This window comes from Ambystoma mexicanum, chromosome 2p (assembly GCF_040938575.1).
Source record: "Ambystoma mexicanum isolate Mex_15411 chromosome 2p, UKY_AmexF1_1, whole genome shotgun sequence".
Classification (NCBI taxonomy): Eukaryota; Metazoa; Chordata; class Amphibia; order Caudata; family Ambystomatidae; genus Ambystoma; species Ambystoma mexicanum.
In genome coordinates this window covers 714,299,381-714,327,148 of record NC_090923.1, presented here as the reverse complement: position 1 = coordinate 714,327,148, position 27,768 = coordinate 714,299,381, and the positions used below count along the sequence as shown (strand labels likewise).

The 27,768-nt window shown below is 40.5% G+C and overlaps 1 protein-coding gene across 2 annotated transcripts in view; it reads right to left on the bottom strand.

The window, feature by feature from the left end:
- Positions 1 to 2,383: 2,383 nt before the first annotated feature.
- The window catches only part of LOC138566705 (cytochrome c oxidase subunit 7A1, mitochondrial-like), a 127,489-nt gene continuing 102,104 nt past the window's right edge, over positions 2,384 to 27,768 (bottom strand). Inside the window, exons 3-5 of one of the 2 annotated variants that reach the window (XM_069644297.1) lie at positions 4,101 to 4,185; positions 2,630 to 2,727; positions 2,384 to 2,555 (exon numbers count right to left, since the gene is read on the bottom strand). In XM_069644297.1, coding sequence (XP_069500398.1) covers positions 2,669 to 2,727; positions 4,101 to 4,185 — 144 coding nt within the window. In that variant the 3' untranslated portion in view covers positions 2,384 to 2,555; positions 2,630 to 2,668. Of the gene's footprint in view, positions 2,728 to 4,100; positions 4,186 to 27,768 lie in introns of both variants that reach the window. The other variant, XM_069644296.1, reaches the window with a different exon arrangement.

The window sequence follows — 27,768 nt, the reverse complement described above, 5'->3', positions numbered from 1 at the left end:
GGTGGCCTCCGGCTCTCAAAGCTGCGGCGACCATTTTACTGCCGAGTGGGCCCCGGGGCTGTTGAGAGGTCTACCACGGCAGTCTCGGGATGAAACCGGGACCCACTCGGTCGGTGGGTGCAGGGGAGGTTCACCCACCGGTGGCTTCAATCACGGCAGAAAACGGAGGCTGGAAACGGGGATTTTATGGAAAGGCGCATTGGGCCAGACGGGAGCTCTCAGGAAGACATTCCAGACGAGTCGGCTCCAGGCCACGCCCCCCAAGACTGCCTTTCTTAAGAAGCTCAAAGTAAGAAAAGAGGAGAACAAACAATCACAAATTTAGAACAGGAGCCCAAGCAATCGGGCTCCCGCAAAGTATTCAGGTCCCTACACACAGCTCAGAACCCGTTAGAAGCGCTAAAAATTAACAAGGCAAAATATCTGCTTTGAATTGTTGTATAGTGCTTGTGAGTGTTTGTCGAAGTCCATGATGTCATGTGGAATGTTATGGTGTGGATGAGAAAATGTGTGTGGTGAGGGTTCCAAGCTCGAGCAGTTAGAGAGTCCCTGCCTGGGTGATGAGTGCCAGTATAATGTTCTAAGTACCTTATCTATCTAACTGTAACTTAAGAAGATGTGAATAAACTTGAAGCAACCTACAAGAAGCCCAAGAGGTCACTTCATTACATGAATGAATAAGCAAAGCTACTATGAGTCTGGGAACACTCCAAATCCAAACAGGCTACTTGCTTAGAAATTAAAGGCGAGAATTAAAGAAAACATACTCGTGAGACTGAAAGATGGAGATGGAAAAGCTGAGGGGGTGACAAATTAGCCCTTCTGTGAGATTTTATGAGGAAAAGTGAAGCAGGACCCCCGCCCCCAAGGGAAACACACATCGTCCTTAAGAAGGTCGGTCTCCCGCCTCTAACAGAGGGGCAGCATGAGGCATTGGAATACCCTTTGACAAGAAATATTCATGGCAATTTAATAATTAAAGCTAGGAAAATCCCCAGGGACCAGACTGGTTTATCTCACTATTTTATAAACAATTTCAAAACACACTTGCATTATCTGTACCCTCTGTCTCCCTGCTTCCCATCTTGCCCCCCCTAAATCCCTCTACCACTCTGCTATTCGTACCCTCTGTCTTCTCTCTCCTCACAACTCCATCTCCTCTTCGTTTTCTTACCTTAGCTGGCTTCCCTTCCACTCCCAACTTAAATTTCACTTCCTCTGTCTTGTCTTTAAATCTCTTCATGACCTTGCGCCCCCATATCTCTCTCCTCTCCTTTCATTCTACACTCCCTCCCGCTCCTTCTGATCTGCCGATCTCTTCCTACTTTCTGTTCCACCGCCCCATGCACCTCTTCTCGTTTCCGCTCCTTTCAGCTCCTTGCCTGCCTACACTGGCACTCCCTATCTCTTTCTATCCGCTCCATCCCCATCTACTCCTCCTTCCGTGCTTCCTTGAAATCTCTTCTTCTCCATTCCCCATCCTGACACTCTTATTCCCCTTTCACCCTTCTCTCTATCTCCCCTCATGTCTTCCCCTACTTACCTCTCTCCTCCTGCTCCATTCCCTCTTATGTTTCCTCCCCTTCTCTTGCATCTTCACTCTACTCCCCATCCTGTCTCCCTCTTCCTTCCCCTTCTTCACCCCCTCCTTTTCTCGTTTATCTTCATAGGCAAATTGTTCTACATCCTGTTTTACTGGTTTGATTCATGTTTTATAATTTGCTTCTACTGTTATCATCTTCTATGTATTCCTGTTGTTATAATGTAAAGTACTTTGGCGTAAAGCGCTATATAAACATAATAAATACAAATTCAAATACATTATCGAAGCTCTTCAATGAGATAGCGAAAAGAAAAGAAGTTGTTCCATCCATGGGGAAGCCACTATCTCTGTGTTTGTAAAGCTGGGTAAGGACCTCTGCTCCTCGTATAGACCCATAGCACTAGTCAACGTCCACGCAAAGAAATAGATAACATTGCTGGGTTGGTCCTCCGTGTAAGAAAGCAGTTAGATGGCGAAGGTGTGCTTCACAGTTGCTTGTAAGCCATAACGCACAAGTTGGTGGGTGAAGAATACTGCTCATATGATGTGAACAGCAGATACACACGGATTTGGAGAGTTAGAAGTCTAGTATTAGCGTAAACATGGGTTATCACAGACGGAAGACTGGTAACCTACTCGGGAACTTTATGAAACGTATGTACAATATACGCACACAGACTGAAAACGTAAACCAGTGAAAGAAGGGTAGCAGGGGTCAACAGTGAGGTGTGTGGATACATTAACAACTGACAATTCTTTTTATTTGAGCATATATTAACTAAGTTATTTCAAGCAAAAAGTGCCTATGTGTATATTATTGTAAAAGAACACACACCAATATCATGCTTCCAAAATTAATTTTATGAAAGAATATGTTGTAGAGTGCCTTGCCCTGGATTTGCATAAGATTACAATTCCATGGAAATTCAAGCTGCGTGCCTCAAGTGATCATTTCTAGTATCCTTAGTAGGTGCCGCAGTGATGAACGAAGGGTGCACCGCACTGCAGTCGCCTTGTGATCAACGAAGGGTGCACCGCACTGCAGTCGCCTTGTGATGAACGAAGGGTGCACGGCACTGCAGTCGCCTTGTGATGAACGAAGGGTGCACCGCACTGCAGTCGCCTTTATTTCGGCGCCCTCGGGAAAGCGGCCTTCACCAGCTGGAAAATGGAGTATGCGGTTCCTAAGGGAAAACAAAGGAGAGAGTCATTGTGCGCATACGGTCAAATGGTGGGCAGCAGAGAAAGGTATGGGGGTGGGGGGGCAGCAGAGGAAGGGGGCGGACCCTTAATGTCTAATCCGTTGTCTCCTACGATCCTCTTGATTACCGATGTAGCCACAGCGTTGAACTGCAGTCTTTGGAAGGCTATTGCAGCAGTCCTGGCATTAGTCAGCCTCGAGCTCTAACAGCCATTGGTTCTATCACCCTATGTGCTCTCTGCCAATGAGTTATAGACCAAGTCATGAAATCCACCGAAGGTGCTGGGTTTCACAAGGGAAGGATCCCGCCTAGGCATGGCAGTTTCCACCTTCAGTGCTACACTGGCAGTCATGGGAGGATGCAGGGAAGATTATGATTCCCGTTTATTATCATGTCTCCTGCTTTCCTTTCCTCCTACTCCTCTGGATTACTCCCTTATGCTCAGGATTTGACCATTTCCCCATTAGAGCCTCTTGCTAGTATTCCTTTCATCTGCCCTTTTTTCAAGCCTCTATTTTTAGCAGCAATCAATTCTTAATGGATGGGTTGGACAGGTGATTGTTGTGACACATGAACAGCAGTAAGCTCTACTGTTGCAGCTTATCCAGGGACTCCCAACCAAAGAACAGGAAATCCTTGGGGATAACCTGGAGGTCTATTGATATCCATGATCTGCAGAGCATCCAGATGGGTTGCGCCTTCTACACTGAAGCTGCAATACATGATCCACTGGTGAGGTTCCTCCTTGGGGTATGGGTCAGATGTTCTCAGCTTTGTCTCTGTGCATCTGATACATAGTTAATACAAAATCTAGAGGTCTGCAGTTTTTCGGATTCTTGGTCAAAGCTCGTTTAGCTTGGTATATCCTCATTACTTCTAGCAATGTGGCATGGAAGACTGATAAAAAGGTACGGCTTAGGTTATTTGCTGCTAATCTTCACTACAGAGTCCTTTTCTTACTCGTCGCCATCATTGCTATCTTCCTCCAATTACATTTTAATTAGAATTTGACCGCAAGAACCGACTTGAGTAGATCTTACACAAGGATTAATGGAGAGGGCTACCACTATCTGTGCCCTTCTCTCAGAGAATGGCTGTGCAAATTGAAAACATGTCGTTCTGAACAACAGAGTTGCATATCGCGTGTATGGGTGAAGCCTTATTTATAGGAGTCTGACAAAGAACGTGGAGTCAGTTTGGGCCATGCTGGATCAACTATTGATGTTACCATGTAAGGCTAGCTTTGGAAGCGTAAGCAAGAGGACAAGCACAACATGCAATGAAAGGGGAAAAAGAATGACACATGGGGAGGACATTCAATTTTAAGTCAATGACTGTGCCAGTACAAGTCTTACCAAACAGAGACAGAGTCATGGTGAATCGGTAAAGAAGGACATCACCGACCCCGCCTTTCAGGTGAACCGGAAGGTTGTTGTCCGCCTGGAGGGAAAATAAACAACAGAAAATGAAATATGTCCTATCCCACAGCTTTTTCGAACTATAGCATTAAAATAAACAGACTCCATTATTAAAACATGTCCTGCACTTCTTCATATTATAATCGTGTTGCTTCTTTTATTTTGTTTCCAACACAGATTTGCAGCTGTCTTGATCCAGTTTGGATTTTCCGGCACATGTTTTTTAAATATTTTTGTTCTTAGAGGGTAGGGCCAAGGCTGGGTCCCCTGTGTATCACCAATGGTTAAAAAGATTACACTTCTTTGTTATTTTTTTGTTATTTATTTATACTATGATTCAGTTAGAAGTTAACTGTAGACACGTTATACAAAAAAATACATGCAATACCAAAGCACAATTTTAAAATCATATTGACGTTGTTAAAATTGAATTCATATATTATATACCCTACACGACCTTCAAAAAAGTGAATATGGCCACACTATGGAATGTGCTCCAGTCCCTAGATTGCCCAATTGATCTCATAAATGTGTTCATGGCTATACGTCATAAGAATCAGGCATGTGTCAGAAGTGGTGATCAGGGCCATTGCACTCGATACTTTGCCATGAAAACAGGGCTGCGTGCTAGCCCCTTTATTGTTTTCACTGTATAGTAATGGACTAGATGACTCCTTCGTGGAATCAAATGTTGAATCAGAGGTTTGGGTCAAGGGCCCTGCCCATTCTGGCATATGCAGACGACACAGTGCCTATAGCATGTAAATCAAGTGCTTTTCAAAAGCGAATGGATACATATAGACAATTTATGAGCAGCTTGGACTTGATGGTGAACACGGCAAAGTCGGCCATTATGGTTTGCAACAGAGGTAAGAAACATGCAAAAGATGTGAAGCAATCAATCCATAATTCCAAGGGATCCGGAATTTGACTATTTGGGGATTCGATTCTTCCCAGACCAAACGGAAGATGCCCATATTAGGAATCGGGCTACAAGAATGAGGCACTTGATAGTGTGAGTTACAGCTTAATGGCTATGTGCAAAGGTCACCCCCTCAATATGATTCTTACGCTGTATGATACACAAAGAAAGGCAGCTACCAAATGTGGTGCATTGTTATGGGGCTTTTCTAATATTTCTAATGAACAAGTTATTCAAAATGACTTTTGTAAGAAATATTTGTACCTTCCAAGATCAGCTTCAAACTATGGAGGTGCATACCAAAATAGGTCTTGGCTTTTTGGAGGCTGAATGGCGTCCAGAACCAGTTGTACATTGGCTTTGCATATGGTCGAGCCCTAGAGCTACTCTCACATTAAAGAATTGCTAGTAAGGGATGGCACCTCCAAAATTCCCTGGTTTATCGTTATGAAAAAAGCTTAGCTCAAATGAATGCACAAGCACTTTCGTCCTCAACTTGTGTAATGGATCAGTCTCCACAGAAAATGTGTAAATATCCTTTCTCTCTATCATGGAAAAAGTACATGAATCCAGAGAGCTTTTAACTACTTTTAATCGTAAACCTAGTATTATTTGCACTCTGGACACTTTACAGGACTATTGTACTTGGAGCCACAAGACACAATATGTCTAAATACAAAAGCTCGCTTTAACTGCCGATCTTTAGAAGATATTTCAGCAAAACGGCAAGGGGAGCTGAATGATACCAGTTGTCCAGTATGCAATGAAGCAGTTGAAGATTTGTTACATTTTGTCATGTTGTTCCCGCCTATTAACATATCAGAAAGCGACCAATTTTATTGATTTAGAGATAATTTGATATTTTTTCAGTGTCATCCTGCACCATTTTATCTTCTCACAGCTAACTCCCCCCATGCCACCTGGGCCCTCTTGTTATAGGTTAGACAGGCATTCAAGATAAAGGACCATATGGGCGCTGCATGTACCTTGTTAATATATTTTTTTTAAATTTACTTTTCTGATAGGACTTGTTTTAAGGAAATTTGTACCCCCAATAAACAAATAATGATGATATACCCTATAATGCAACTAAAATAAATATATCCAGTGTCATTTTATGGTTTCAATACATTTCATTTATCAACATCCACAACTTGGTTATCACAATAAGTGAGAGTCGATTACACTCTAAACATAGTTTCCAGAAATCATCTATAGTTATGGCATCCATTCTACATACGAATCTCAATAGATGTAATTCTCTTGCTTGTGAACATTTGCCACAATACAGCAAAAGATTTCTACTGGTTTTCAATTGAACTAGGGTACCGTAGAATCTGCAAATACGCTTTTCCCTTAGCAGTCAGAGGCGTGGACCAATTGTCATGAGACAAGGTATTGGAATTAATCTCAATAAAAGAAAGATCTTTGAGTTTAGGAGATGGACATATATATTATATATATATATATATATATATATATATATATTCAATGAAAAAACTTTGTCAAAGGGACGTTATGGTTCTAAGTAAAACCAAAAACCCCCTGAAATTCACCAGTTATGGTAAGCTAAGCAACCATAACTCGCGCCACCACCGTGCATTGCTAAGACTAACACCCACGACATCAAAGATGACATCACAAAAATTTCTGTACCTGATGACATCACATGTGCATTTACTTTTCATAAAATTTCTGTACAAGGGATTCTTATTATAAAGTTGAGAAAAAAGTGTCAAAAATCATTGGATTACATTTCAAGAGCTAATTAGTGCATTAAGCAATGCATTGATATAAATAGCATTATATTATGAAATTCTATCCAGTATACTAAGGTATTCATGCAGAAACATAGGCATTGTGTGCAGCATACATGATGAAGGTATAATATTCATAATGTTGATATGTTGAATAATGAAATGATAACTGTTTTCTTATTAGAGTTTTGTGTACTGTGAAATACATAATAAGTAGCTAATAAAACCCATGTATAACATAATTGCATTATTACAGACAAAACACAAAGACACAATAACACATACAAATATGGGTATTTACAGGGAAAGTAAAGTAAGCAAAAAAGCAGAAGTAGTAGCAGAAACAATTCATAACTTAACTGATTATCTTTATGCAAATAAATGATTGCTCTGTTTCAAAGCTGCTATTTACCCTATGTACATGTATCACATGATGTGACTGGACCCTAAGGAAAGTAGTGCGAGTACAATGTATACAAATATGAGCACATACAGGGAAAATACAGTAATAAAAAAACAGAACTATCAGAAAGTGCTGATAACCCTACTGATTATCTTCATGCACAGAAAGGATTGCTGTTTTTCAAGCTTGTGTCTTCCCATATGTATATGTTTGATATGACTGGACCCTAATGGAATTACTATAAGAACATACTTGAAGGATAAGTCTACACATATAGTACGCTTATCATTTTTAGTTCCTGACTGTTACTGAAGAAAACCATGTGGCCTAGATATGTCAGTAAAGGAAAAAAGAGGGAGACAGACATGTGATGTCATCAGTGATGTCATCAATGACATTTGTGATGTCATCTTTGATGTCGTGGGTGTTAGTCTTAGCAGTGCACGGTGGTGGCGCGAGTTATGGTTGCTTAGCTTACCATAACTGGTGAATTTCAGGGGTTTTTCGGTTTTACTTGGAACCATAACGTCCCTTTAACAACATGTTTTCACTGAATTTCATAGGTTTTTAGTAGCGCAATTTAACAATAATAACTCTGACTTTATATACAAGTAACATAGAACATACTGAACCCCCTCTACTGAATTTGATGTCTGCAAACTCTTATGTTCGTGGACATGTTCGGACAACAGCACCACTACCCAAAAAGTCTGGGGGGTATGTTTAATTGTTATATCATAACATATGAACATTTTACAAATTCACAAACCAGCACACATACACATTATATGTAGTAATAAATAAGAATTGTAACCCATATATATAACACACTAACCATTCATTTAAATACAATATGTTCTAAAATGAATATACCAAACGAAGAAAGATAGGGTTCCAACATGATTACTTCACAGAAAATCCACAACTAAGAGCAACAGCAGATCTACAGACCACTCAGACTACCTGAAATAGTAAGTGTACTGCATTTTACTCATATATTTGTAAACTTCCTGTATTAGATACAAAAAAATGATATTATGTTTTTTTTCTCACAGAAATGTCTAGTACTCTGGAGTGGCTAGAGGAGCATTTCCCACGTGAGGAAATGTCAGAAGATAGTCTAATGGTAGACACTTTACTATATAAACCAATTAATTAATATTATTTTATATACATTTAACATATATATTTTCTTTTGTACAGACCATATAAAAATTGAAAATACTAAAGAAAAAGCAGTATTGGGTACGACTCATCAGCACATAGAAGAAAAAATGGACCTACTCTTGGCAAATTTTAATAATTTAAAAAACTTTGTGGAGGATCACTTCCAACAAACAACTACATATCATTGTCCCACATGTACCTGTCCCCCCTCACCATATCCCACTCAATTATCCCCAAACCCTCTCCATGAACCAAAATGTTTTGATGAGACTTCCATCCCTTCTTCACCTCATATAAATCCTATTGAAACCCCCAATTCTCCTGTTTTTGTTTCAGTTTCTGCCTCACCTTATCTGTCATAAATTTAAAATACATGTAAAATAAAGTACAATTATTATATTGTGTCCTAATTAATTCCTTGTTTTTTTTTTAAAAAGCAGTTGAGGTGTCCGCGGACAGCGCGGGTGTCCGGAATGTCCGTGAAGAAACAAAAATGGAGGTGTCCTAAGAACACTATATCTGCCCGTACTGTTCGCTAGCAAGTTGAAACTGTTCTAAGAACACATCAAGTGTCCTGGGATGTTCGTAAATAAACAAAATGGGGGTGGTCTGAGGACGCTATTCCTGTCCGTATTGTTCGCCGGCAAGTTGAAACTGTTCTAAGAACACACGCGGTGTCCTAAAATGTTCGTAAAGAAACAAAATGGGAGGGTCCTGAGGACGCAATGCCTGTCCGTATTGTTCGCAGGCAAGTTGAAACTGTTCTTAGAACACAAGCTGTGTCCTGAAATGTTCGTAAATAAACAAAATAGTTGTGTCCTCAGGACACTATACCTGCCCTTACTGTTCGTAGACAGGTTGAAACTGTTCTAAGAACACATCAAGTGTCCTGGGATGTTCGTAAATAAACAAAATGGGGGTGTCCTGAGGACGCTATTCCTGTCCGTATTGTTCGCAGGCAAGTTGAAACTGTTCTAAGAACACAGGCTGCGTCCTAAAATGTTCGTAAAGAAACAAAATGGGGGTGTCCTGAGGACGCTATGCCCGTCTGTATTGTTCGCAGGCAAGTTGAAACTGTTCTAAGAACAAACGCCTGTCCGTAACTGTTCGTTTCACTTGTGACGCACTTTTAATCACTTCAGGACCCGAACAGTGTCTGTAGAACACCAACGTGCATGCGCAAAACAGTTTCAGTGCATTTGGTGTCCTGCGGACACCTGCTCCCTTCGCGAACATGTTCGCGTACCTATCATGTGACCGCACCCACGATCAGCGTATGTTCTGATTGCGAACACTGTTCATGTCCCCCAACAATTTAATTACATTTTCAAGTAATCTACAATATTTTCCAATAAAGACTCACCATAGAACAAGTCCCACATAGTAATCCTGAGTTTCTACATACTTTTTGTGACTTTTTGAACCCTTTTTTCTGTTCGATCTGTCCGCGGACAGCGCGCATGTCTGCGAACCGCGCACAAGCACCCCTATAAAAGACCACGACCTAGAGCTCATTCTCATTGTGTTTCTGGCTATCTTACAGAGCACAGCAAATTTTGCTGTCAATTTGCAGATTTTCAATGCCAAGCTGATGGCTTCCATGGCTCCACTCATGCCACCTGGTGCTGCATCTGCCTCAGCACCGCCCCCACCCCCTCCACCACCACCACCTCCCCAAGGGCCTGAAGAGGGGAACAGGAGTGAGGATGCACAGGAAGATGAAGAGGATAACGAGAATGAGGTAGTGGAAGTCCCTACTACCAGCACTCGGTGTGAGTCTTGGGTGTGGCGGTTATTTACCATTCATGGTAATGGTCCTAAGGCGCGTATGAACCAAGTCACCTGCATCGAGTGCAAAATGGTACTCAGTCGTGGGAGGCATGGTTCACACAGCTTTGGGACAACTACCATGAAGCGACACCTAAAGTCATTCCACTCTGGGGCCATTCACAAGGTTGTACCTTGCGAGGAGCATAGCAGGTTGACTTCCTCTACTTCATCCTCTGTTTCCGATCCTGTCACCACAAGGAACACTCCTGTGGGACAGCGTATTCCTCAAGCTGCCTCACAGGCCATTTGCAATACTGATGACCCTTGTCTTTTGAGGGTCACCGTTGTGTGCATGTACTGCGACGCAGTACTGTGCAGGGGGGAGAGACTTCGTAGTGCTTTTGAGGCTGACTTCGTAGTGCTTTTGAGGCTATCGTCTCAGAGCATGTGAATGTCTGCTCACTACCCAAGTAAAACCCACTCTACATCTTCCTCTCTCAGCCCGCCCTTTCTTATCCCCGTGGTTGGTGTCCCCCCTTACCCTCCTTTCCCCTCCTCTCCTAGTGTGTCTTGTATAAAAAAACAAAAAAAATATAAAACAACAAAAATAAAAAAAGGCTCTTTTCAGAGCCGCCTTTCACAGTTAAAAAATAGAAGTGAAAATAAATGAAGCAGGTCCCTGTGTATTTTTTAGAAGTCCACGGACATCTAAAATTTTGGGGTGTTACCCTATCATAACCATTGCAAGTTTATCTGAGAGGAAGTGGTGGCTCTGAAAAGAGCCTTTTGGTGGTGTTTGTTTGTGTTTGAAAAATGTGCAATGCTCAACACCTACTACAAAATGGATGCTGTAATTACAAAAAAGGTCGCAATGCATTTTGTACATTTCTCAATACAATCTGATTGCCAGCATAAGTAAGATGGACTCCATCTCTGCGAAAAATATATGTACTACGAAACATAATATTTTCATTGTGAAAAGAGGACATGCCGAAATCTCTTAGAAAGGCACAAACAGCCTTATTGACATTGCGCCTTGCTTTCTCCATTTGTGTACCAAATGAAGAAGAACGAAGCCACATTTGTCTCTGCGCAATCCGTGAAAAAATTACTTGAGAATTTGGAAACATGTCCATGACCTTCCCAAGTCCCTCTTTCATTGCAAATTGCAAAGAAATTCCAGACACATGTCCTAAACTGTTCCCTCCACAATGAATTACAATTATGTCTGGATGTTGCTCTGTCTCCAAAGTAGCACAGAGAGGTAGCAAGTCCAACCACTTGATTCCACGTACTCCATGCCAGTGCACTTCCACGTGTGGAAATCCAAGATCTACAGCTACTCCACAGTTTTCTGCATGCACCTTCAACCAATGTATCCACGAGTCTCCCAAAATCCAAATAATCTGTTTTCTGAAACACACAGCCCTAGCTATCTGTTCTTCTCTCAGCAAAAAGAGTATCTGAGAAACTCTCTCCTGGCACAACACACCAACTAAACATTCCTGACCAATCCCTTTCTCTGCTCATTCTCATTTGCATGGCTCCCCAACCCAAAAGTCCCCGGATGTAACACCCGATGTCCACGGACTATCGCCATGTTCGTGGACATATCGTAACATGGACAGTCCTTCTACCATTCCCTTTTCACTTTCTGTGCCATTCCCTCATTGGATATAGCTAAGAAGTCACATGAACTTCCACCAATCACATCCAAGACCTCTACATCTAACTGCATCATCATAGATCAGCACTTTAAATGTACTGTTAATCTCTCTAGAGTACACATGTCATATCATTGGAAAGCACCTTTTTCCAGAAATACTGTACAAGTCTCCAAGATTTCTACTTGCAGCTGCATGCATATCCATATGCATGAACACAAACTACAGGTATGCATATTTTCTATATAGTACATGTACAATTTTTATAGATTCATATAAACAGATTAACTGATTTGTAGCTTGTATAATCTATAAAATGAATTTACTGTCATTTTTTCCATCTCCTAAAATCAACTGTCCTTTCCAAACCTATCTGCTATTTAATTTCGTTTTACACACACATTTTCAAAGCATATTGAACTAACATATTTAAAGTACAATATGAAGAGTGAACATACTCAAACAAAATTGCATGCACACAGTATGTTCAAAAATCAAACAACAATACTTGTACAAAAATAAACATTTATTTACTTATATTTATATACTGCGCAAGCAGCTCATGGCATTGAGGCGCTCTTACTTACAAGAGCTTAGTTACAGAAATAGTGGTATTCAGTGGTACATTATGAATTCCACAAGGCATACAAATTATATTTTGGTTGGTACAGTTAGTCATTACAATACAGTTTATGCATTAAGAACATATGATATGTATTCAACTGGTGCGACGCATTTTATGTGAATAAGATAGTTTTCATGATTTTGAGGAAGGCGCTGAGGGTCAATGTCAATTAAAAAAATCAATGTCTAAATTAAAAACAGTGCTATATACAAACACAATTACTTATTTGTTTCCTTTACAATTGCAGTGAAGACCATTCTGCTGAAAAGAAGCAGCCGAATTTGAAGTACAAAGAACAACTAAGAAGAAACCTAATAATTTCAGAAAAAAAGTAAGTTGAATACCACCATATTATTTGTACTATTATTCAAACACACTGTAAGGTTAATTCATGCTATTTCTGTGCCTAAAAATAGAGATTGTGCACCATTCTGTCTACAAATCCCCATTTGTTAAACAGAGATTTACAGGCAGAATGACTCACAATTCCTTAGTTTTCGACACACAAATAACCCAACTCAACCCTTAGGATTTTGATATTATAGAACAAACAACTGTTTTAATTGTATACCATTAGATTTACTATTTCTACTTCTCCACACCACCAGCTTACTTTCTACTATCATCTGAACCCCAGTTTAGTAGCACATACATTCAAGAATACCCATCCCAACTAGTTGTAGTTGCCCAATGCACAATCACACACCATTACATACATCTTTATCATCTTACTCACACACTCATGCACACAGCACACATACATTAACACCCCAACCCATACCTTCTTTATTTTTTTCAACAGACCCTAAAGAATGCCTACCAAAAATCAAGTCCATAGAAAGCAGCGGAGAAGCCGAGCAAATGAAAATAGAAGTGTCCAAAACAAGCATCCATCTCTAGCAGAATTTGTAAAAAAAGTTAAAACAAAAAAAACAGCTAATACAGTCATTTAGCGAAACAAAACAAGCTTCAAGTACAGAAACTTTGCCTCCTCTATCAAAATGTAAAACGAACCACAAAACATTTAACAAAAAATCAGCTACCACTACAGATAAAACTGCTCCTATAAATCTTGATATAGTGCAAACTAAGCATACCAAAAAAAGTATTTTAGCAAAAATGTTCCGTTACAGAGTCCTTCAAAATCTTATGAAAACAGGAGAGAAATCAAGATCAACCCTTAAAACCTATCGTAGGAAATGAATCTTAGAAGCGTTGATAGACAGTGCAATCCTTCTCAAAAGAAAGTTATTTATTTTAGTGTTAAACAAAATGAAACCACTAACAAAACTAATGACTAAATTACAAAAAAGACTTCTCAATAAACGAAATGTTAACAGAAAGAACTTCTTAAGTATCTGTGGAGGTGAATGGAGTCACACTACGAGCACAGAACCATACTTTAATGAAGAAGCATACAAACAAAAGCAAAGAAATACAATTGCCATACATAGCAGTGGACAAGGTTATGAAAAAGTTAAAAATACCATAATGGAACAAGAAATACTGCTTACAAAAATATCCCCTGAAAACTTAGAATTACCTCTCCATTCAACTGAATCAGAACGTGTAGTATACAAATGGCCAGGCACGTCAATGTGTAACGTTCCCAAAGAATCTTTCAAGTCTTTACGCCAATTCCTCAATCAATATGTGAAAGACAAAGACAAAATCAAAATTAAACTACTGCAAAATATGGATACCTGTCCTGTGCGCAAGTACACAGGACTACAAGGACATTCCTTGGCCTGCATTTCAGGACCTACTTGCAAAACCACCTTCCATTATATCAAAATGATATCAACACATCATTCAACTATAAGAAATCTAGTCTATAAACTGTACTATGCTAAAAGTCATGCTTTAGCACTAGCCAATTTAAATAACATTCTTCTACATGGTGCAGCAAAAGACCTACTTGAAGAAATCGACTATATCCAGAAAGAAATGTTTTAGAAGTGAAAGCCACTTACAGAATGAAATGGCTTTAAAGCAAATGAGCAACAATTCTATGCATGGCAACCTTCTACTACACACATACAAAAAAGAAATACTGAAATTTAAAATTACATCTGCTGAAATACCAAACCATGTGTGTGTATGTTGCCGTAGAACTTTTTATAAAAGTAACACTAAAACTGTAGACCTAACATACAAAATAGAAGACAATGAAGATTATAAATGGTTTGAATTAGCTCTCTACCTTATAGCAGAAAACAAATACGAAATAACTGACCCCTTAATACTTTGCAGTTACTGCACTACAAAACTTGACAACAACCAAACTCCTTCACGTGCTATCACAAATAATTTTGAATTATTTCCACTACCAAAACCCCTACAACAACTGAATTTATATGAGAGCATCATAATTCAAACAGTGCACCCATTTCAAGCAATAATACGCCTTCAACCAAAAACAGCAAAATTACCTCCCTCTGAATCAGTGAAAGGTATTCGGGGAAAAGTAGTGTATTTACCATTAGATCTAAAAGGAAATGTGCACACTCTAGAAGTGCAACGTCCAATGGAGCAATCTTTAATTATCTTAGTAAATGGTGTACCTACAAAAGACAAAAAAAATTGGCAACAACTGGTAGATTTACATAAAGTTAGACAAGCCTTGCAATATCTAAAAGACAATAATGAATACTACAAAGAAATTAATATTGAAGAAAACTTGAAGGATACCACTGAAATAATTCAAGAGACACAAGATGCTGGTCAATTTGAGCTCCTAGATCCTGCTACAATATCCAATACTTTAGACCATTATACAATTCACTGATTGCACTCTAATGACACCATAGAAGATGCACTGGAAACGTACCAAATGCTTCAAACAAAAGGATCACCAATCAGCATATGGGAAAAAAGTATAGAAGCACATGCTTTTCCTCTACTTTTTCCTACTGGCAAAGGAGGAAGGTACGATGATAAACCTATTCAAATAACAGCATCAGAATACCGCTCATTACGGATGTATTCTGAAGATCCACATATTCCACCTACTCCTTGAAAGTGAATTAGCAACTTTATGTTACGGAGTTGCACACACATTAAAATCAGGATCCCACTTTCAAAATATGTCAGCTACACAATTATTACAAAAAGTGCAACAAAAAGATGAGGTTTTACAATCAAATATTACAAATCTATTAGCAAATATGCGTGGTACTAAAGAGTACTAGTTTCTTCGTCATGGAGATGTACGTTGTATGATAAGAAACCTTGGCCCACCCACTTGGTTTGTTACTTTAAATTGTGAAGAATATGCATGGGAAGATTTACATGATTTCCTACGTATATCAAACAAAAACAAAACAAACATAGATATACTAACACCTGGAGAACTGTTCTCTAGATCCTGTTAATGTTTCAAGATATTTTCACCATCGCTTCATTGCTATGCTACACTTTATTTGTAATAAAACTGCTCCTCCCCTCGGAGAAGTTCAACACTTCTTTTGGAGAAAAGAATACCAAGCCAGAGGAGCAGCACATATCCACATGCTTTTATGGATTAAAGGTGCTCCTAAATTTGGTCAAGACAGTGACGCCACTGTTTTACAGTTTATTGAAAAATATGTTACTTGTGAAATTCCATCAGAAGCAACAAATAGTGATCTTCATGCACAAATTTTACAGTTTCAAAGGCACAAATGTGGCAAATATTGTCGTCGCAAATACAAAAACAAAGGGAAATACTACACCAAATGCCGCTTTAGTTTCCCTAGACCGGTTACAAAAACAGGTCAAGTGAACAACTTCATGTCTTCAGCTAGACATAGTGTTAAAGGTAAATCACCTAAAAATACATATTACATAAAAAGAACAGAAGAAGAAAAATATATCAATGATTACAATGCAATCATTGCCCACTTATGGAATGCAAACATAGATGTGCAGTACATTGCAGACAATTCCACTGAAGTTGCCCGATATGTTACAGCATACTTAACCAAAGCAGAAAAAACAGAGCTCCAAGACCTCTGGAATGACCTGTCATCAGACAAAACACTGTCTCAGAAATTATACAGCTTGGGCATAAAAATGCTCTCCCATAGAGACTGTGGCTCCTATGAAGCAGCAGATCGTTTAACTGGTACTGCTTTGTATGGAAAATCTGAAAATATAGTATGGCTAAGTCTTGGTCCTGCTAAATCTAGAAAAAGAGTTCTAAGATCATACGAAGATATAGAAACAATAGCCAAATGTGATCCCAACAGCTAAGACATTTTAAAAAACTATTTACTGGACACATACTACCCAAACAGAAGTACCACTTTGGAAACCATGTGTCTATACCATATAGCCCAAAACTTCACATACAAAAATAATATAAAACCCGATGAAAAAAAAGGTAAATACAAAGTGACAAATTGTGAAGGCAGCTTAGTAAAACTCACCAAACCAAATTTAATTAATCATATCAAATTGTCATTAAAGACTCCTCAACATAAAGAACTATATTACGTGTCCCTGCTACAACTCTTTAAACCATGGAGAAAAGAAGAAGAAATACTAGATAACTATGACTCGTATGAAGATGCTTTCAAAGCAAATGAAAGCACTATAACTGATGTAAACTTTACACAGTACAAGACAATGTTGCACAATGAACAGCAACACGAAGAAGAACTCCAGGCCCAACTAGATATGGACACTCCTGACAGTAGTCAACCTTCTGTAACAGGAAGCCAAGAACCACTGAGAGAGCCACTAATAACAAATGAGGCAGAATTAGCTATGACAGAAGTAGAAAACACCATGTGTCAGTATGAAGATAAAGAAGACTTAACTATACTACAATCAAAACTAAACAATGAGCAACATAGCATTTTTGAAGAAGTAACAAAAGAAATTGCACATGGTATACAACATGAAAACAAAGAATGCACCTGCCAAAATTACAAACCTATACTACTGTACTTCAGTGGTGAAGCTGGTTCTGGCAAAACATTCTTAATCAAAATCATCACTAAATTCCTTCAACAATTGACAAACAACAAACTGTCAGCTGTTGTCATTGCCCGAACAGGTTTAGCTGCCTACAACATAGGCAGTGTCACTTTACACCGATTACTACTCCTGCCAGTAGAACACCAAAACAAATTAGACTATTACATACTTTCTACAGAAGCTGCAATGGAACTACGCAGAGTATTAAAACAAATGAAAATGCGACTAATAGTACTAATAGATGAAGTGAGCATGGTCTCGAACCTAATGTTGGCCTTGATTCACCTCAGATTACAAGAAGTACTCAAAACAAACTATGAAGAGCTCTTTGGAGGAAAACACATTATTGTTTTCGGAGATCTTCTTCAATTGACACCAGTGAAAGGTGAGCCTATTTTTAAAACCTTAGGACACAAACTCTGCCGTAAAATTGTTGGCAGCATTGGAAATGTCAACCTTTGGCAACATTTCCAATACAGAGAATGAACAGAAAACATGCGGCAATCTGCAGATCTCACTTATGCCAACATCTTAAAAAGTATTAGAGTTGGTATATTATCTCAAGAAGCACAAGCAATATTGAAACCCCGGCACATTCATGCACTTTATGACGATAATGCATGTGCTACGGATGTTATGGAACAATTAGCCCACAAAAATGTCAATTGTATGGCCTTAATGCCAACTCTTGCAAGCTGTTTCAAATTCAATGAAACAATGTTAAAAAAAGAAATGCAACCAATAATTGAAATTAGCGCCACAGACATGGTATGACACTACCCATGTGTGAACAAGCCACAACGAGACTAAATAGTTTAGAAAATTCAATCTCCAACACAGCTGGATTAGAAAAAATATTAAAATTATCCTTAAATTGCAGAGTAATGCTTAAACGTAACCTTGACGTGGATCAAGGACTAGTTAATGGAGCATTGGGTACAGTTGTTGGCTTTCAAACATACCCACCTGACAACAACATTCAGTTTGTCAATATTCTCTTTGACAAACTTTCAGAAGTGAAAAGGATAGGACGCTCAACGGCTCGATTCCTTCTCTTCAAAGACATGTATGCACGAAGAAAACAATTTTCTCTAACTCTTGCACACGCAGTCACCATTCATAGATCACAAGGTCTTACCCTAGACAAAGCATTGATAGACATTGGTAACACAGTCTTTAAAGAAGGCATGAGCTACGTAGCACTATCACGCTTACGTACACTTGACGGTCTATTTCTAATCAACTTGGATGCAAGTAAAATAAACGCTGATATTCCTTGCATTTCAGAATACAATAGACTTTGTTCACTATACACCCCCCATCTAAAAACATATCCTATTCCACAAAAAGTAAAATGTTCTAAAAGAAAACTAAATCAAACAGAAATGCAACAGGATGTCACTGCAAATCCTCCAAAGAGATTAAAAGAAACTAATACTTCATCAAGTACCACAATAAAAAAGAACCTATTAGGGAAAGTAAACCAGGTACTTCTTCAAAGAAGGAAGACAAACTCCAAAAAAAGCACTCAGATACAGAACCACCTGGTCCATTTAAACTTTCAAATGTAATTGGTGTAAGTTGCTACGCAAATGTAGCAATGAATATTCTATTTCAATTACCACCAATAGTTGACAACATTTACTTACACAGTACAGACCAATTGTGTTTGCAAATGTTGGTACTTCATAGAAACGCAACAAACAATCCTGACAACACGTATAATGTTTATGGAATAAGACAACAATTGGACTACTGTGCTGGAATGGTGAAATTCACTATAAACTCACAGGAAGATCCACAAGAATTTCTAATGTACTTACTACAAGTACTGGAAAACAAATACATATCTATAAATTAAATCTTCCAGATTTCATACATGTGGAAACATACATGCACTCTGTGCAACAATGTTACACAAGAACAATTCCCCAATGAGCGCTTTGTGTATGTATCAATACCTAATTGTGAATCCGTTCCATTTCAGCAACTTGTACAAAATGCAAACCATGGTAGATTATGTATTACCTGCAATTCGGATAATCGCTCCACCTTACTAATACAAACACATAGTAAATACGTAATACTAATGCTTCTACGTTACAATGCAGATGGTACCAAAAACAACTGCAAGCTGACTGGATTCACACATGGTCAAGTATCACTTGGTAAAAAACCCTTCACAACAATAGGTATAATCTACCACACAGGAGCCACAACCAATGCAGGTCACTATATATATATGTGGATGGTTTGAATGTAATGATAGTACCATTACTCTAAAGCAGAGATTACCTGCAAATCTAACAAACGCTTATTTAATGTTCTTAAAACCAAAATTTATTAACTAAACTGTACTTAAACATTAACTAAACTTCTATTAAAAACCTATAAACTGTTACAAGATGCCAACAGCTATATAACTGCCCCAAGATTCTACAACAACTAAACAGATAAATGAATACCACTAAATTATATCAAACAATAAACAGTTAGAATGCGCCAACTGGTATCTAACTACCCCAACATTTTCAATAACTAAACAGATAAATCAATACCACTACATTATAACAAAAAATAGACTGTTAGAATATGTCAACAGGTATCTAACTGCTCCAAAAATCTGCAACAAGCAAATATATAGAGCATTCGCCAGAAACAACAAGTGAACACTGAAAACAAACAAACAAATAGACTGTAGCATAACAAAAAAGTTTTTTTTTTTTTAATCCAACGTGGATTTTTTTTTTCTCCCACAGACCTAATGATTTTAGCAACAAACACAGAAACTGAGCAAATTGCACAGTACACTGGTTTGTAATCTACTAAATATGAGGGTAAACAAAAAAAAAGGTTACTTATTCAATGTTATAAGTTGTTACAAAATACCAATACTAACATGATCTTTTCTTTTATCACAGAAATAAACAAGAAATACATGCACTCCAGTTACTAAACCAAACAGTAAGTATATTATATTAAGTACAACATCACAAAAAATCACACCCATAGTGACTTTGCTGCCTATAAATTTGATCTTGTCCATGCACCCAAGACTATAGGCCCTGCCCACAACCACCACAGCATATCACACCCATAGTGGCTTATAACTTCGTTGCTTATAAATTTGTTCTTGGATCCCAAAGTTATAAGCCACTATGGGTGTGATATGCTGTGGTGGTTGTGGCCAGGGAATAGAGTCTTGGGAGCATGGACGGATTTTCACCAAATTTGCAAAAGCCGCTGCTCCTGGTCCTAATTTGGTGAAAATCCGTTCAGCGGTTTGGGCTGTAGGCGTGAGCAAAGTTGTTTCCCCATTCAGTCTATGGCTGTGTAAATATATATATATATATATATATATATATATATATATATATATATATATTTTCAGTGAAAAAAACGTTGTTAAAGGGACGTTATGGTTAAGTTGCGCTACTAAAAACCTATGAAATTCAGTGAAAACACTTTGTCAAAGGGACGTTATGGTTCCAAGTAAAACCGAAAAACCCTTGAAATTCGCCAGTTATGGTAAGGTAAGCAACCATAACTCGCGCCACCACCGTGCACTGCTAAGACTAACACCCAGGACATCAAAGATGACATCACAAATGTCATTGATGACATCACTGATGACATTACTGATGACATCACATGTGTATGTACTTTTCATGAAATATGTGTACACATAGTCACTGCCTATGTTTATCTATGCCCACTGTGCCCTGTGCAACTTAGTCACTGCCTATGTTTATCTATGCCCACTGTGCCCTGTGCAACTTAGTCACTGCCTATGTTTATCTATGCCCACTGTGCCCTGTGCAACTTAGTCACTGCCTATGTTTATCTATGCCCACTGTGCCCTGTGCAACTTAGTCACTGCCTATGCTTATCTATGCCTACCGTGCCCGGTGTATCCAGCTCCACATCATGAGTATCACACCTTGCAGCCTGCTATTGTACCTATCTGCAATTATCTTCCACCATAGAGAGGACAGTAGCCTCCCTACTATGCTCACAAGACCCCTAAATTCCACCATCACCACCCTCTCTACTGACACCAGTATGGAACACCCGGATCTGAATCCCCTATCCGAGCTTCCCAGCAACCCATGTAGTCTACTCTGTCGAAACTCTAGGCTCAGAGCTAGACTCTCGAAACTTTATGAGCCTCTGACCAGAACCCTACCTCCCAACAACAAAAGATCCAACACCCAGAAGCCCAACACCAACGTCCCCCCAAAAAACAGGAGACTTCCTCCCACTACCCAGACCAAAACTGTACCACCTCATCCGTCATACCACCTACTTAAAGGAGGACTAATAAATGCAAGATCCCTGATAGCACATGCCACAGATATCTGCGATCTGATAGTGCTTGACAATCTGGACTTCATCGCCATCACCGAGTCCTGGCTGCACAACGCAGCAGGACCCCTACTCTCCTTAGCCATCCCAGAAGACTTTACTATATTCAGGCAAGATAGAACCAACACGCGCGGCGGTGGCATTGCCATCATCGCAAAGACCAGCTTAGATATGAGAATCTCACCTACAATAGCAGTTGACTCATGTGAATCACTCACTATCAAACTTCCACTAGCTAGCTCCCAAACCTTGACGATCCACCTCATCTACAGACCACCTGGTCCCTTAGGGACCTTCGAGGAGGATCTACATAATTCACTCTCCAACAACCTTAAAACCTCTTCACAACTACTTGTCCTAGGAGACTTCAATCTGGGCTTCAATGACCCTTCAGATAAAAATGCCACCATTATTGCCAATTCCCTTTCAAATCTGGGCATGACGCAAAAAACTCTTGAACTTACACATAATAAGGGAAGAATCCTTGATTGGCTAGTAGACTACAATTGCACGGCCAATATCAAAGCTATTATCCCTCAACCTTGGACAGACCACTTCTTCCTGTCATTTGAACTATCTACCTCCAGACCACCTTCACTAGCCTCCATCATGGCCCCGCCTTGCCCAACAAGAAACAAAAAGAGCATCACCAGAGACAAAGTGATCCCGGCCATTCTACCTACACTTAACGGATTAGCAAATCATCTAGACCCAGAAACACTAGTCAACGAGTACAACAAAATTATGCTAACTACCCTCGACAACATCGCACCCTTGAAACTTAGAAAAAGTAAACCCAAATCTCACCTAAATAAATGGTTTACCCCCGAACTAAAGGATTTGCGACTACTTAAGAGGAGCTGCGAAACAGCTTGGAGGCTCACCCCTTCTGTAGACCATAAAATGAAACTAACAGAAATCTCCTCCCAATATAAAAAAGAAATCCATCTGGCCAAACAGAACTCCTTTAATAAGCGGATCTCCAACGCCAACTCAAGCATGAGGGAACTTTTCACCATCCTCAAAGAACTAGAGTCACCCATCCCCATTCCGGACACTTGCATCAAAGACAAAACTTGGTGCTCCAACATTCAGCTAGCCTTATCCAATAAAATCTCCCTACTCCAAACAAAAATAACCAAAAAGAAAGCCTCCCTTACTCATCATCCCAAGACTAACATCCTCATTACAGACCATACCCCAAAGACCCAGGACACAGCCAGACGGTTTATGTTTTCCAAAACATCGATTCTCGAGGTGGAGAAAGTCATCCTCTCTCTTAAGCCGTCTAACTGCCAGGGCGATTCTTGCCCTGCCCAGCTTATAAAAGACGCAGCTAGAGACCTCTCCCCGTTTATTGCCAAAATCGTCAACTCCTCATTCACATCCGGCACGGTACCCACCAACTTAAAACAAGCCTGGGTACTACCATTGCTTAAAAAGCAAACGCTAGACCCTCTCATACCCACAAACTACCGCCCCATTACAACAGTCCCCTTCCTGCTCAAAATCCTGGATAAAATCGCCTACAATCAAATCCAAAGTTTCCTGGAACAACATAAACTTTTAGGAGAGCGCCAATCAGGATTCCGTCCACAACATGGTACAGAGACTGCCCTTATTGACCTAAAGGCACAAATAGATGAAATAAGAGATAAAGGTAAAATGGCTCTCCTCTTGCTGCTGGACCTCTCGGCGGCATTCGACCTTGTAGACCATGGAGTACTTTGTAGCCATTTAGACTCAGCCGCACATTTTTCCAAGGAGGCCATATCTTGGATTGAATCCTTCCTCAGTGATAGGACCATGAGGGTGTTCTCCCCTTCGGCAGCGGCGGACCCAATCCCCATCCGTTGTGGAGTCCCTCAGGGCTCATGCGTCTCCCCGACTCTCTACAACATATTCACTAAGCCCCTTTTTGATGTTCTGGACCATCTTGGTGTCACCTACACCAACTATGCAGATGACACCCAGATTCTCCTCCCACTTTCCGGGGACTACAACAAGGATTTGGCCTTGGTGAATAGGGTGTATATCATCGTCCAGGCATGGATTGCAACCCACGGTCTATGCCTGAATGATGACAAAACAGAGTTGCTCATCCTAGGGACACATTCTAACATACAGAAACTCAGTCAGGACTATACCTCATTTGAAATTGACGGGAACATTATCAAGGTTTCCAAAGATGTGAAGACACTTGGCTTCTATCTGGATGCCACCCTCTCTTTTGACAAGCAGGTGAAGTCATTGGCATCTGCCACCGCCTACACATGCAAGCTCATTAGAGCAGGCAAGCACTTTCTCTCCGATAACAACTGCCTTATCCTAGCGAGAGCATTAATCCTTTCGAGGCTTGATTATTGTAATGCCCTCTACATTGGAGCAAATAAATCCATTATCCACCGACTGCAAATTCTTCAAAACAATGCCCTACGAGCCGCCCTCGGTGTACCTAAAAGATCACATATTTCAAACATCAGGCGTCAAAACAACTGGTTGTCCTCCCAAAACAAAATCCACCTTAAAGTTGCATCCCTAGTTCATAAAGCCCTGAACAATGCAGCACCAAGCTATCTCCGCAATAAACTCACAATAAGACATCACTCGCGCCCTGCCAGAACTGCAAATGCCAACAGCCTCATCATTCTGAGATTCAGGTAATCTAAGGCGGGGGGTAGTAGCTTCCCGGTGCAAGCAGCTCAACTATGGAACTCATTGCCTAATCCTCTACGCGAGGCACAGCCCTTCCCTAAATTCAGAAATAACTACATCAATCTGCTAAGGACTGCCAATTAATAGCCTACTGGCACCCACTTATCCTTCACCCCACCCTAGAACATACATTTCATCATGATCTTATGGTCCCACCCACTTCGCCCACCTGACCGTTGAGCTTTCGCCCACACAGTACCTGTACATAGACTGTCTTGATCATATTTTGTATTTATTCTGCATGTAAACCGCAATTGCTGCTTTACCGTGATATTTTGTATTCTATATTTGTATTTTGTATTTGTACAGTGTATGTATCACATGAACCCACCCTGCAACCTAACCTTCGCATTTTCTGTACTGCTGCGCCCGGTTACCTCCGGGTCTGGTGCGCATTATAAGTGAATAAAACAAACAAACAAACAAACAAGGGATTCTTATTATAATGTTGCGAAACAAGTGTCAAAGATTATTGCAATAAATATCATACCCTAATTAGTGCATTGAACGATGCATTGATATAAATAGCATTCTATTATGGGGTTCTATCTAGTATACTAAGCTACTCATTCAAAAACATAACATTGTGTGCAGTGTACAAGATGAAGGTATAATATTCGTAATGTTAATATGTTGAATAATGAAATGATAATTGTTTTCTTAATAGATTTTTGTGTACTGTGAAATATGTAATAAGTAGCTAATAAAACACATTTATTACATAATTGCATTACTATAGACAAAACACAAGAATACATACCAATATCGGTATATACAAGGAAAGTGAAGTTAGCAAATAAGCACAAGTAGTAGCAGAAACAATTCATAATTTAACTGATTATTTTCATGCAAATAAATGATTGCTCTGTTTCAAAGCTGCTATTTACCCTAGGTATATGTATCACTTGATGTGATTGGACCCTAAGGAAAGTAGTGTGAGTACAATGTATACAAATATGACCATATACAGGGAAAGTACAGCCATAAAAAAAAAACAACAGAACTATCAGAAAGTGCTCATAAGTCTATTGATTATCTTTATGCACAAAAAGGATTGCTGTCTTTCAAGCTTGTCTCTTCCCGTATGTATATGTTTCATATGATGTGACTGGACTCTAAGGGAATTACTCTAAGAACCTACTTGAAGAATACGTCTACAAATAAAATAAAATGTTTAGTTTCTGACTGTTACTGAAGAAAACCATGTGGCCTAGATATGTCAGCAAAAGAAAAAAGAGTGAGCCAGACATGTGATGTCATCAATGACATTTGTGATGTCATTTTTGATGTCCTGGGTGTTAGTCTTAGCAGTGCACGGTGGTGGCGCGAGTTATGGTTGCTTAGCTTACCATAACTGGCGAATTTCAAGGGTTTTTCGGTTTTACTTGGAACCATAACGTCCCTTTGACAAAGTTTTTTCACTGAATTTCATAGGTTTTTAGTAGCGCAACGTAACCATAACGTCCCTTTAACAAAGTTTTTTCACTGAATTTCATAGGTTTTTAGTAGTGCAACTTAACCATAACGTCCCTGTAACATTTTTTTTAACTAAATTTTAAAGGTTTTTATTAGTGCAACGGCACCATAACATCCTTTTCAATAGATGAAGACCACTAATATCTTATGTCCTCAAAGTGGGAACGCCGGGTGGTAAAAAAAAACAAAAACATTTTCCTTCCTACACCGGGACGCCTGCGAGGAGACAGACATGGGGCATGAGCGGGGGGTGGGGGGAGCAGGAGACAGACACAGAGCATGAGCGGGGGGTGGGGAGAACAGGAGACAGACATGGGGCATGAGCGGGGATGGGGGGCAACAGGAGAGAGACACGGGGCATGAGCGGGGGGTGGGGGGGAACAGGAGACAGACACGGGGCATGAGCGGGGGGTGGGGGGAACAGGAGACAGACACAGAGCATGAGCGGGGGGTGGGGCCAACAGGAAAGAGACACGGGGCATGAGCGGGGGTGGGGACAACAGGAAAGAGACACGGGGCATGAGCGGGGGTGGGGACAACAGGAGAGAGACACGGGGCATGAGCGGGGGTACAGGAGACAGACACGGGGCATGAGCAGGGGGGTGGGGGAAAAACAGGAGAGAGACACGGGGCATGAGCGGGTGGGGGAACAGGAGAGAGACACGGGGCATGAGTGGGTGGGGGGAACAGGAGAGAGACACGGGGCATGAGCGGGGGGTGGGGGGGTACAGGAGACAGACACGGGGCATGAGCGGGGGGTAGGGGCAACAGGAGAGAGACACGGGGCATGAGCGGGGGGTGGGGGGAACAGGAGACAGGCACGGGGCATGAGCGGGGGGTGGGGGGGAACAACAGAGACAGACACGGGGCATGAGCGGGGGTGGGGGGGTCTCTTCTTTGCTGCTCTGCACACCAGCGCCGGATCGGAGCTGCTGGAGCAGCATCCGGCGGAAGCCGGCCCTACACGACCGAAGGCCCGCCGAACAAAGGCCCTTCCTTCTGCCTCTGTCCGCACCTAGCGGCACGGCGCGGGACTCCGCTCCGCTTACTTACATCGTGACACTCGCAGGCATCTCTACGCTGCCCACAGTCGTGGTACATGTGCCGTCTATCTTCCTAGCAGGCTCTGACCGACTGGAACTATCCACTGTAACATTCCGGTAAGACTTGTGCCTAATTGCTGCTTTCTTATGAAGTTTGCTACGTGTCTTTGCCTACTGCATCGTACATCTGCATGGCACATCCACAGCACACACTATATTCACCTAGCACGTGTAGATCGTTCACTTCTGCCGTTGTCTATGTCACATATCATAGCTGACACCTACTGCTGTCTCCCGTGCATCATGATGGTCGTGTGTCCTATGATCCTGGACAGACCACATATGATTGATCTGAGCATTTAAGGTCACTGATAGACTACACCTTAGAGTGGCTCCCCTACGGTCGTTTAGTAGGCTTACGATTCATCCATGTTGCACCTCATATGCGCCTACAGACCACACTGATTGTTGCTATGCCTCATGGTCACCTACAAACCACATTGATTGTTGTGTTATGCCTCATGGTCACCCACAGACCACACCGATTGTTGTGTTATGCCGTATGGTCGTTTACTGACTACTTTGATTGCTGTGTTGCTCTGCATAGCTACCCTTTGACCTCATTGAATCGACCTGTGTTGTGCCTTTGGTCGCTAATAGACCACACCTGCTACCCTGTGTACTAGCAACACCACACACATCATGTATTGGTGCCTATCGACGCTCATCCACCTTC